This window comes from Chenopodium album, chromosome 18, assembly GCF_948465745.1.
Source record: "Chenopodium album chromosome 18, dcCheAlbu1.1, whole genome shotgun sequence".
Classification (NCBI taxonomy): domain Eukaryota; kingdom Viridiplantae; phylum Streptophyta; class Magnoliopsida; order Caryophyllales; family Amaranthaceae; genus Chenopodium; species Chenopodium album.
In genome coordinates, this window is record NC_137851.1 from 43,297,522 (window position 1) to 43,310,379 (window position 12,858).

Consider the following 12,858-nt stretch of genomic DNA (forward strand, 5'->3'; position numbering starts at 1 on the left):
CACCAAAATTTCAGCAAGATTTATATGAAATAATCATTAGTATATATACTAAATAATTGCAGGGCCGATTAATAAAAGTACGGGTCGTGGGTTTGGGCTATAGGGGCCAGGCCTCTATCAGCCCATCTTTAGCTCTGCCCCGCCAGTGAATACATGATACATGGCACTATTAACTGGTCAAACCGATCATATTAAATTAAGGACTGTTTTGAGAAAGATTCCCATAGCTAGGATTTCTGTAACCTCGTGAATAGTTTGACCCTTTTAAAGAACGCTATGAACTATTGCTTAAGTTCACCCAGCATCCTGTACTTTGCGTAGTAGCTAAAACACCACAAACTAATGACTTGGGTACAAAGAGCACCTTTAGTGAATATTTTTACCACCATTCTCACCAGAGCCGGTAGAGTAAATTTTTTTTTTTTTTTTGCATGCCTAAAATTTTCTCGTTAAGGTTTCGGAGGTCATTTTGGCCCTTAAGAGTCTAAATTGAACTCAGAATAAGCAGAAAACTAACATAAATGACTCGTTTTGGGCATTATAAAATATCTCGATTAGCGTGTCATTGTTTTATAAGCCTAATTGAGTCATTTACACTTTTTTTTTTTTGCTTATTCTAAGCTCAATTTGGGCCCTTAAATGCCAAAATGGCCCCCGAAACCTTAATGGGACATTTTTCGGCACGCGAATCGAATAATAAAAATTTAATTCACTGGCTCCGGCGAGAATGGTGGCCGGAAAACTCACTAAAGGGTGCGCGGCTTAGCACCCAACTCATTAGTTTGTGGTGTTTTGGCTACTACGCAAAGTATAGGGTGTTGGATGCACCCAAGCCATAGTTCAGAGTGTTGAGACCAATTTTATCCATATAAAATTGAAGTATACAGTGTCCCGTCAAAAAAAGAAAAGGTGTACAATGCATAACAGCACAAGCAGGCACCTCAAATGCATCCAGTAACAGAAACTCAAATGCCACCAAAATCGCCATAAATTACATTAGCTTGAACATTCTTATTTTTACAAACAACTGCCTCCGTCTCTCTTTTATTTTCTACACATTTTTTTGGTTGTTCCTTTTGCCAGTGGCGGATGCAGAGGGTACACAGAGGTACATTATTTGTACCCCCATTCTCAAAAAAAAAAAATAATAAAATAAAATAAATAAATAAAATAAATAAATAAAAAACTATTGATCAAAGAGACCTATTTTGTGTAACAGGTGAGAGCACAACAATGATGGTGAGGCTAACAATTATAAGAATGAAGCAAATTTTCAAAATGTTTATTTCTTGGGAGTTGGGGTGGCAAAGAGGGGTCTTAGGCCTTGGCTATTGCAAAATATGTTTAGGTCACTTTGCTTAATTGGAACCAAATGTATACATGTATTGTCTAATTAGAGGGATCATATTACTCAATTTGAACCCTGTTTCTCAAATTTGAACCTCCGTAGCCAGGTTGAATCCCTCTTAAGAGGCTGATTAGTGATGTAACACATTACACAAATGAATATCATTTTAGACTTGAAGATTTTATTGTTCAAAGTGAACCCCCTTGTACCTTAGAAGGGGTTCCTTGCTTGAATGTCTCAAGATAACAGCATGCATCTTACTTAGCATCAAGAAATAGATAATTTGATTAGCAAATCTAATTAAACAAAGCAGATTAACATCAGTGTCAAACTAATTTAAACTCGAGCACTTGATATGAATGATGGAAATAGAGTGGAAAGGAAACAAATAAGAGGAAGGAAAGGAATCATTTAAGTGATTTAACTCTCTTTTCCATTTGTTTTGTTTAATCATGAATTACTTAAACTTATCTCCCTTTATTTTTGTTTGGGGAGAGTAAGGGTAATTGTTACCATAGGTTTAAAATAAAAGGGTAACGGTGATTGTTACCCAAGCCTTTCAACCATATACTTTATAACGATCATGATTTGATTGAATCTATTTTCAACCCAAAAAATACTCTTATCAAACATGCTCTTAATTTATTTTTAAGTTTGTATCCTGCCTTATAGTCCCTCCATCCCATAATATACTTCTTGTTTGTGTTTTTTCACGATATATAAGAAATGGGAGGAGAAAGTAGATGAAATACATTAATAAAAGTAAAAAGTACATTCATGGACAAAAGTTGGAGAGATAAAGTGGAAAAAAGTATAAAACATGTGCAAAATTCTAGGATAAATTAGGAAATACAATGAATAAAGTTTAAAAAGTGAGGGTATAATGCACTTTACATACTATCCAAAAATAGAAACAAGAACAATATTTTTTATCTCCAAAATAGAAAAACATGAACTATATTATGACACGGAGGGAGTATAAGATAAAAATAGAATTCATATGCAAATGTAGTATGTCTTTAATTACTTCTTCGCAAGATATTTTTTTTTTTTTAGAGGGATTTGATTTGTATTTTATAATGAAATTTAATGACTAGTTTCCAATAAATGATTAAGGATGCCACGTGGCTTAGGGTTAACGATCAAGGAGAAAGAATATACTACTTCGTTATTCATGAAGAGCTCGCAAAGGAAAAGTGTAATAAGCTTCATTTTTCGAGAAAAAAACACTTTCATTAAACCAATTAGTCACAATAAACTGAATATAGGCACCAAAAGTTTCAGATAACCAATGGCCATAACCCCTACAAGGACAACTTATAAGACCAAACATTGGAACTTCATATCACGTATACAAATTGAAATTGGAATGCTGCAAATAAATTACTCGTACGTGATTAAGCACTACAAAATGATTTATCATATACTGTACATGAGAAGAGACGTGATTTCAAGTGTCAAAAAATATTTCGCTTCATAAATATCTCTAAATTCAGTGTAAATGCTGCACCTTCTAGAACCATGTTAAGCCAGAAGGGGCTCTGTTACAGGCTTTGGAGGAGTTTCAAGTTTCATACTGTATGTTACTGCCACACCAATAAGAGCACAAATCGCGGGAACAATACCTACTGCGTACCGTGTAACTGAGAAGCTATGTATAGACGAATGAAGCTCTCCGACATTTGAGGAGACATCTGTAGACCAAGAATTATATTTTTAAGCTTTCAGACATCTGTGAATGCATGTACCAAAGGAGAATAAATAAGGTATATACTGGATATATAAACAACTTACTACTATGATATGATTCCAAAACGTACAACACAATTCCACAACCCATTTTGTCCATAAAACTCAGTGATCCATAGACAAAAGCACTTCCATTAAGATCTTGTCCAACAAGAACACTCTGCATGCCTATTCCGGTGACCTGCAACAAAATTGGGAAAGTAGACGCTATTAGGGTAATCACGGGCGATACATAAGAAAGATATCTTAACATCCATAAGATATAACACAGAAAGAAATCTCAAACAAACAATAACCCTTCTTTTACTTGCATTCTCTAAAACACTGTTATGTTAGTGTTAAATAACTCTTCTACAATTCAGGTACCCGAGTACTACTGCAAAAATAGGAAAAGTCCTTTCATGGTCCAAGCTTCAAGAGGAATTGAATTGATGTGTGAGCTCACAATGATTTCAATATTCACTTATATCAGAGTTATCCTGAGTAATTCATCTTTTAAAGTTTTAACATATACTAAATACCCCCCCCCCCCCCCCCCTTATCCCCCCGTCATGACTTGTGAATTTGTAAACCAAAGACATATCAAACACTGAATTGCGGAAACAGAATTCAAGACATACCATCATTAGGGCATTTGCAATGCCAATAATAACGGAGATGATATACATTAAACCACTCAAACCCAGAGGCAAAAATAAAACTGCTACACCGCAAAATATCCAAAGAACGCTTCCAATAGAAAAGAACGTCTTCAGACGGTAGCCAGTCCATGACATCTCCTATAAACAAGAACATATTACTCTCCAAGTGCTTAGTAGCAATATAATTAAGAGAATCCAATAAGGGGTACAGATGGAACCTGTAGAATAATGGATATGATAAAACTGCAAATGTATATGATAGCAGGCACCTACACATTATAAAGTTTAACCATTTACATGAGTTTGAGTATAACAGGGAAAGCCCAAAAAATAAATAAATAAATAAATAAAAGAAACAGTGCCATATTAAGATGAAGCTAATATTACCACTTACCAGAGCTTTTGAAGATTGAGCCATTTGTAGGTCATTGATGACGTAAAAGGCCAGAAATGACTGACAGGCACATAAAAACACAAAATCAGAGTAATACAACAGACAACTGACTCCTTTCGGGGGGAAATTGCCAGGAAAATCCTTACAAGACACCAATTCCATAAAGATAAACTTTATATCTCACACAAAAAAATTATGGAGATTCCTACTCACCTGTGAGACATTAGTCACCAGTCTGGTCAGTACATATACAAGAGCAACCTGGTAGTATAGAACTTTATGGAACCAATAAGTCCATTCAACTCTAGCATAAACTTTTCCTGGAAAGCCATCTTTCAACCTACAGAGAGGAAAAAAAAAGAGCAAAAGGTAAGGGGGATACATTGATCAAAGACGGTATACATAAACATAGTAGATTAAATTTCTATAGTGTAAAAATAAAATAGCACCATGCTGATCCTTGAGCCTTGGGACTCTACTTATCTAAGATATTATAATTAATATTTTGACAAGTTGAAAGCATTGTATTCTTTTAATATGAATTTTCCGATAGGGGCAATATCTCAACATATAGAGCCTATGGGTTTGGCCAATGAATAAAGCAGCATACTCATGCAATAATTAATCCTCAATACACAGAACCAAGACAAACAAATACACACCTGGGCTCTTTAGTTCCAATTAGGAAGATGCAGACAAAGCAGCACCCGATAAAAATTGATGAATAAGCAATCCAACGATACTGTGAAAGGAAGATGGTCAGCAAGATATTCCGAAAAGATGCACCAGTTATAAAGAAAAGCAATGCCTGCATAGGCGTACCTGGCTTTCTATCTCATCATGGGTCCTTGATTTACCAAGACCAAAGACAACAAAAGCCACAGCATACAAGCTTAAATTTGCAATCTGAAAACAAATATTGGGGCCAAAAACAAAATAAATCAAGAAGACAAAGCAGAGCATGAGCATGCGTGCTTCAAAAAAACAAACTACTCTGGTTAAGAGCGTCACCATAGTAAATGCATTCCGACAGCTGGCTAACACAACTCTGCTCGTCGGATTCAGCGTCATACAGTTCACCATAGACCTTTCATGAATAAAAGAAAAACTAATATATATCTGTTTGGAAACAAACAATACTACCATTTTCAAGTATTTCTAAACTTGATGCATAAAGAGTATTTAAACTTACATGTGTGACACTTGAGTGGCAGCCCAACCAATGTTGAAGATAGCCGCAAAAATGCTGTATCCAATTGTCTCCAAAGCAGATGAGTCTGTACCAAATATTTTGCACGGTATACAACCACCAAAAACAGAAGAAAATGAAACAGCAACCAACAGAGAACCAGCACCATGCCAAATTTTGAAGCGTCCAAACCGGTCTATCTAGCACACAGAGAAACAAAAAAATACAAAGACGAGTTCACTAATGGTACAAGTGAGCAAGTAATTCAATTGAAAACTAGTTTTCAGATAAAACACACAGCCAATTTAGGATCAACTAAAAGAAATGCAATTCAATCAAGCACGCAATCACTAGATATATTTAATTTGCATTAAAGAAAAATTAATTCCATCATTTTAGGTGATCTTAATACTGTGCTAGAAGCCAACTAAGATCAATGAGCTAATATTGTTGAACCCATCAACAATTATGATTGAATCCTATAGGCCACACAACAAGTATGACTGTATGAGTTTGGATAAAAGATACACCCATTGCCCACATAAGCATTGGTGTGGCCGACCAAGCGACCAAAATAGGTAAATTAGGATAATTAGATTTTCCTCTTGTTGCTTAACTATGCTATATAATTAACATATGTATTATGTATAAGATACACGGTACACAAGAAAAACTGAGGCCAAATAAAACTATCTAGCCAACGCCCCTTCAAGCAAAAGTAAGAGAGAGATTTGATTCTCCTGTTCTAGCAAATGTTAAGATCTGCATTCATACTCACGGAATAAATAGAAGAACTGTGTTTGAAGCTATTGATCTCTAAAGGAGGATTATATAAAGTTAGAGGAAAGCACACATCAAAGGTTGTAATTCTATACTCATTATGCGATTCGTGTTATTAATATGCATATGATCCTAAGTAAATGCTAGAAAATGGTTCCCCACAATTCCATTAATTGCATCTAAAACCCTAAATCAAATTATGTCATGATTTTAACACCACCAACCTCATTAAGATCCTCACCAAAAAACATTTTCAAAAAAAAAAAAAAACACGACACATGTTATGAGACATAACTAAGAAATGAACATCACAAATGAAAGCTGCAAAATTGTATACGTTTACAGTCTATAAAACTTGACAGTTGTTTGCTTTCGATTGACAAGTACTATGTTCACCAACCTTCCAAGCGATAAAAGAAATATTAAAATAACAGGAAACACTTGAATGCTATTAGTTAGAACTCTTGAGTAGCCTAAACTAACTAAAATGATAATTTTATATGAACCTATTCTTTATTTGCCTGAACCAATAATTTTCTTACACACTACTAGTTTAAGCACATTTTGCACCTCCTGAATCCCCAACCATGCATAGTGAAGTTCTTCCATCATCACTTCCTTTCGCCACCCAATTTCACAATTATTTAAGCCCTCTATAATCAATGCCAGCCACTTCACATTGTAACAGGAAATTAAAGAGAATTACATACTTCAAAAAAAGCATCAAATCTTCCCATTACTCAACTTCATCCCCTCAATTCCATTCATTCCTAGAATCTTGTCTGTATGTGTCAACAAAGAACTCTACAGCCTTCTCCCTGTGTGCTCCCAAATTCACTATTTAGATAGCACAATGTAGGCAACCCAGGCGGATAGTGTGCGTTGCTTCCTGTCATCAGGACCAGAACTATATCGCAAAGAATCAAGGTTATTTTGAACTTTACGACATGTGACACTTTCTAGTAAAAGAAAGGTGTAATGAGAAGGATAGCTACATGTTGAGCAAGTGTCTTCGTATTGCTTATTTACTTAATATTTTCCATTAGCATTTTCTTTTACATGAAAATAATTATGAAATGATTGTAAAATAGTCCTCGAATTCTCATCTAGTACAGCATCTTAGCATGTACTAATATCTAAATCATTTAAACCAACTGCTGTCTATAATTATACAATCAGGTTAAGCAATTCACTTCTGCCTCCATCAATATATATCAATTAATAAGCTAATACTAATTCTACAAGAATCTATGTCAAAAAAGGCATATATGATGACTAAAGCAACTTAAAGCTGTAAAATAAGTTTATAAAATACCAGTTCCCCAGAAAATGCAGTCATGAATCCATCTGCTACTTGTCCACTAAGCATTACAATTGCAGCATTCCTGTAAACATACAGTAAGTTATAATCGACATATATGGATCATATACAAATGTAACACAACCAAAAGGGTGTACATAGTTAAGGATAAAGAGGTAGAATCATCAACTAAAATCATTGACGCATACAGACTTCGTAAGAACAAGCACTTCATACGCATCTTGTCTTAGACATATGGCAATAAATCAAAACAATATCAAAATTAGAATAACAATAAATCCAAACATCTAAGAAACTCCCGTCGTAGGGGGAGCAATTAGAATGACTATTTAGTTTAGCTGTATGGCATATGAGAGATTAGAATAGTACTGTTTATTCATTAACACCATAATGAAGGGTATCATCCATTTTCAACGAAGTTAAATAAACCAACATTTTGAAAATTATGTTACAGCTTGCAACTCTTAGTTTGTAACACACATCCACTATTTATAGTGGACTTCCCTTTTTCATATCTGCAAAGCAGCAGGGCTACCAACTGCCTTATCAAACAAAGCGCTTTAATGCCAATAGCCTCTGAGCAATCGCATGAATAAAACAGCCTACATAATATCTCCTTTACTTTGTCCTAGAGTCTCATCCATTACAACCAATATGTCATCCTTCAGAAGAGCTCATCACTTGCAAAACAGGGACAAAATCATAAGTCATGCCTCATAAATTCTTATTATAGTCATAAATGACTTTAACATCGGTTAATCTATGAAATAAGATTTCATCCGTACCTATGCTACTTTGTAACTTCTAAGCTATTCTTCCACAATAATATAAACTTTAAATGATGAAAACAACACCAATCTAAATTATAAACCCTCTTCCTTGCCCTTCGATATAAAAACCCTTTTAAAAGAAAGTAAACAAATGAAACAACAAGCAATATATAGAAGCATACCCTGGTGAAAGTCCAATATCTGTCAGGAAGACCAACAAATAAGTAAACCAACAGGCAGATGTAATGTCATTGAGCATGTGGCCAACACCATAGACGAAAACAGGCCACCGTCCAAGCGGCCTGTTGTAATACTCTTCATCTTCCACATCACCAATCATACTTCCGTGAATAAAAGCTCATGTAAGGACTTCAAATGCCTGTCAAATGCAACATTTCAGTACAATCAGCATAACTGAAGCAACCAAGCAGGTGTCTAACGAAACTTGAACACACTACGAGCACAATTCAAATTACTAGATGTTGTTATTTACCATTGACAGATTCCATTAAACCGTCATTGCATTACTTTTCGTTACAACATCCTACACTTAATAATCAAATGCAGTTGACTAATGTTTCATCAAGGAACTGACAAATACATGATGAACACCTCAAGCTCATAAGAAAGACTCCAGCTATCAAAATTGGTAGACAATTTTACAAAACATAAAAAAAAGACTAACATCCTAATTAAACTTGTATTTATCGGAATTTCGCTATTTGTTCCAAGCTAAGTCTAAAAAATAATAATTCATAGTTAAAATTAGGTTATGTTTTCCAAAATTACAAAACCTCAATAGATAAAAAGTTAAACAATACTCAGAAAACTGGAATTCTAGTTAAAATCAGTAGTGCCTTACATACCCTACATAACTAGTTCAAATTACAATGGTTTCTTCTTCAATTTCTCATAAAGTTCATCAACAAGAACACAACATAATAATAAAACTTTATTGTTCTGTGTACAACTGCATATAATTAAATATCATATGCTCGAGACAGGATTTGATCTCCAGTCTTGGTTAACAAACTAAACTAACCACACTAACTAATCAAATTAAACTTAAACACAAGTGATAATAAATAAATAAATAAATAGTTTCACATATAAAAAAAAATAGAAAGTAAAATTAGGAAAATAAAGAGGTGCAAAATGCAGAGTAAAGAAACATACTTTGATAAGAAGTTGCAATTCTTCAAGTACAGAATCCAAGAGTACAAATTAAATTCATTTATTACAGCCCCACATTTAATTAAAAAAAAAAAAAAAAAAAACAAGGAAAAAGCGACGGAAATTGCTAGGGAAGAAAAATAAATGTGAGGTAGAAGAAGAAGCAAAAGAAAAAGAAAAAAAGTAAAAAGGATGAAATCGACGCTTTAGATAGTTCCAACATTGAGTCATGGGAATGAGTTACGTAAAAGATCAGAAAGCATGAAAGAGTTGCGACAAATGGTGTTACCCTTGAAAATTGTGGACTGCAATATTACGAAATTAAATTATTCAACGAAACAAATGGGAGTATGGGACCAATCCTACCAGAAAATATAGTAGTACTTTTTTTTAATTCTAACTGGGAATTTAATTACCAGTATTTTTATTTTCATTTCTTATTGTTTGTCTCATTTTAGTGTTATGGAGTAACAATTAAGGTTGTTTAGTTTGTTTCATTTCTATTTTTGATTATGGTTTATGATTTTACTTTTGCGGTAACTGCATTTGTACCTATTACTTTTGTCTCTTCTCTTTCTAATGTCTTCTCATTAAAAAAAACTTTCCAATGAGGGTAAATAAAATGAGAACGGATAATTAAGGGCATTGTTTATGACATTATTCATTACAAGTACAATTAGCAAAAAGACAAATCTTACAAAAGAAAAGTGTTTGTGTTAATCACACTTATAGATAAGAACGAATAACAGATTTAATTCCCTATTATAGTGTTATGTAATTGATTTGACAAGAGACAAAACAATACGAAACTGAAAAGATTGTCATAAAATCTTATTGTAAAAAAATTTAAAAAAAAATCAAAATTGTTGAAAACTAGGGAGAATTAGACTACTGTAATACGGAGTAATAAATAAAACAGAAATTATAATGAAAATAGAGAAAACAGACCTTGCGACAATTGAAGAATTACGGAAAATAGGCCGACGTCGGAAAATCCGTCGCCGGAAAAGTCAGCATAGATAGTGGAGATGATGAAATGGGAAAGAAATGAAAAGAATAGTACTCCGTAAAGTTTAAGGAATGAAGAGATTGCGTGGTTTGTGGATGACGATGACGACGGTGACTTTTTGACAGTTTAAGGGTGTGCACTTGTTCGGCAACATTAACCAATTATACCTAAAGAATAAAGATTCCTATTTTCCTACTTTTAAATATCTTCTCTACTCTAATAGATTCAACTGCACTTGCCAATTTTATTTTATTTTTCCTTTTCTTTTTGGCTTTGTTTGTTAACAAGGGTTTTTTATTGGCAGTAAATAAAAAAATAAAAAAGCATTTGACTAATTTAGAGGGTTGACTTTATAACTTTACCATTTTGGCTCTTCGGTAAGGAGTTAACCCAATAAAGGGGGTGTTTGGTTCAAGTAACCTTAGTATGGCCTATGAGGTATGGATTTAGAATTTAGATTGAAAACAATCAAATTTAATACAATACTAGATTAAGTCCCGTGTCACGCATGGGTTTAACAAAATATTATAACGAATTATAATGTTAATTCAAAATTTACCGAAATATAATCCTTGTATTTTTAAATGAAATTGAAAATGTTTGAATTTTAATTTATACTCGAAATTGAGCTTTGAATCCAGATTATACCATAGGTAGAATACCAAAAAACAAAGTAAAAGATTTAGAAAAATATTTTATACAATAAAAATATGAAAAATATGTGAATATTTTTTTAGAAAGTGTGCCACAATTATAGAATTGAATCACAATTATATAAAGAAATGTATATTTTTTTAGGAAGTGAATAAAAAAAACAAATAAAAAAGTTTTGGAGGGAAAATAAAAAAGAAAAACAACACCAAGAAGTGACATGTGATATTCTTGGTGTCTGTTTTAGTATCATGCTATTGATTGATTGATTGATTTGTTTAAGAAAATTTTAATTTTTGGAAATTCAATTTTTAATTAATGAAATTCAATTTTTAATTTTTAGAAATTCAATAAAGTGGGTATTTATTCCATTTTAGGAATCCAAGTAGGGTGAGTATTGCTTATACTATATATTCAGTTGTCATTTAAAAGAAAATGTTCATTAATTACTAGCAAAACCAAACATGTGGTATTATGAATCAAGTTGTAATTCTACACTAACCAGATTTCATAGTTGAATCTTGATTAAAAACCAAATCACTCCCAAAGCATACCTAGGTGGTATTAAGTGAGTGCAAAAATGTGTAGATAGAAAATTAGACAACATGAGGTATAAGTGATCATGATGAACCCGACCCATTAGCCCGGCCAAATTATTGCGGACTTTAGGTAAAAATTTTCGCCCCAAAACAATTTTTTAATTTTCTCGAAAGCCTTGAGCAAGCATTTTTCTACAATTTTTGTTTTAATTATTTGGCAGGTCCAAAAAGCCATCTAGAATCGGTCTATTATTGCGGGGTTTGAGGAAACAAATTTGTCCTAAACCTTGGCACAAACCAGTCTCGACCCTATCAAGCGACTTGATATTTTTGCCTTCTGACTTGACCCATGATCACCTCTAATTTGAGGGTCATTTTAATTGATCATTACCATTGTTTATGATTGGTTACCAAATAGGCCTTTTGTTCTAAAATTACTAAAACTTACATAGTTCTTAAATAGACCTAGTTTACATTTAATTATTTATTGTGAACCACTAAGCTTCAAAAAAAAAAAAAAAAAAAAAAAAAAAAAAAAATATTGTGAACCACTATTATTAGGGACACTATGATCGCTATATTAATTTTTTTTTTTAACAAAAAAGATTGTTATGTTATGAAAGAGGTGAGTTTTGGACTTGTTTACAAAGTAACTTAGAAATAAAGGTTATTATGTTATAAAAATTATTGTGTTCGTATAAAATCATAAGAGGTTAATTTTTTTTTAATTGAATGTTTTATACAGGTCAATATGGATAAAAAAATCACTATATTAAAATTAAGATCATTATGTTTAACATAACATCAGTTGACATATAAGTACTTCAGCTTCACAATATATAATATTATAGGTCACACGAGTTTAAATAAAGCTCACTGTATTAAAATTAGGGTAACTATGTTCAATACAACATTATTTGTGCGCGTATATGCCTACAATAATATTATTGTATGTGAACCAGGTCCTAACAAGTTTAATTGTCTTTATTGACCTAATTTTTAAACCTATTTTGCTATTACTCTATATGAGGTTAAATATTACTTTAATCAAAAAATTAAACAATGTATATCTATCTATAATTTTATTAAACTCAAAGAGACGATATGATATTTCCATGTGTCATCATTCTTCCACTGTGACTTGGCATTATATAAGTAATGACATGCTTTTTTCTTGCCGTTTAGAGAGTCACAAGGGCGAAGGTGAGAATCAATCTCACGATTTTTTGAAACTGGGAGAGAAGCTCTAAGCACTTGAGCTATCCCTCACTATCATAAGTAATGACATGTCAAG

At 32.8% G+C, this 12,858-nt stretch overlaps 1 protein-coding gene across 3 annotated transcripts; it reads right to left on the bottom strand.

Annotated features, from left to right (window-relative positions):
• Nucleotides 1–2,706: 2,706 nt before the first annotated feature.
• Nucleotides 2,707–10,508, bottom strand: LOC145592421 (uncharacterized). Of its 3 annotated transcripts, none has more exons than XM_081648869.1 (13): nt 10,314–10,508; nt 8,375–8,571; nt 7,417–7,486; nt 5,325–5,521; nt 5,144–5,219; nt 4,955–5,038; nt 4,795–4,874; nt 4,346–4,472; nt 4,133–4,192; nt 3,957–4,007; nt 3,718–3,876; nt 3,143–3,278; nt 2,707–3,042 (listed from the first exon to the last, which is right to left on the bottom strand). In XM_081648869.1, exons 2-13 carry the CDS (start codon nt 8,530–8,532, stop codon nt 2,873–2,875), a joined length of 1,368 nt encoding a protein of 455 aa, XP_081504995.1. In that variant the 5' UTR covers nt 8,533–8,571; nt 10,314–10,508; the 3' UTR covers nt 2,707–2,872. The 3 variants fall into 3 exon arrangements, with proteins under 3 accessions (XP_081504995.1, XP_081504997.1, XP_081504998.1); XM_081648871.1 differs by lacking the exon at nt 10,314–10,508 and adding an exon at nt 9,369–9,528; XM_081648872.1 differs by lacking the exon at nt 10,314–10,508 and adding an exon at nt 8,686–9,339.
• Nucleotides 10,509–12,858: the final 2,350 nt, after the last annotated feature.

What these genes read in the sequence shown, in the direction of transcription:
- LOC145592421 (XM_081648869.1), bottom strand. Translation starts at nt 8,532, where the DNA reads ATGATTGGTGATGTGGAAGATGAAGAGTATTACAACAGGCCGCTTGGA. An exon ending in ATTGGAACTAAAGAGCCCAG is followed by an intron (nt 4,473 to 4,794) that starts GTGTGTATTTGT and finishes TCCTCTCTGTAG; the next exon opens with GTTGAAAGATGGCTTTCCAG. An exon ending in TCATATCCATTATTCTACAG is followed by an intron (nt 3,877 to 3,956) that starts GTTCCATCTGTA and finishes TCTTGTTTATAG; the next exon opens with GAGATGTCATGGACTGGCTA.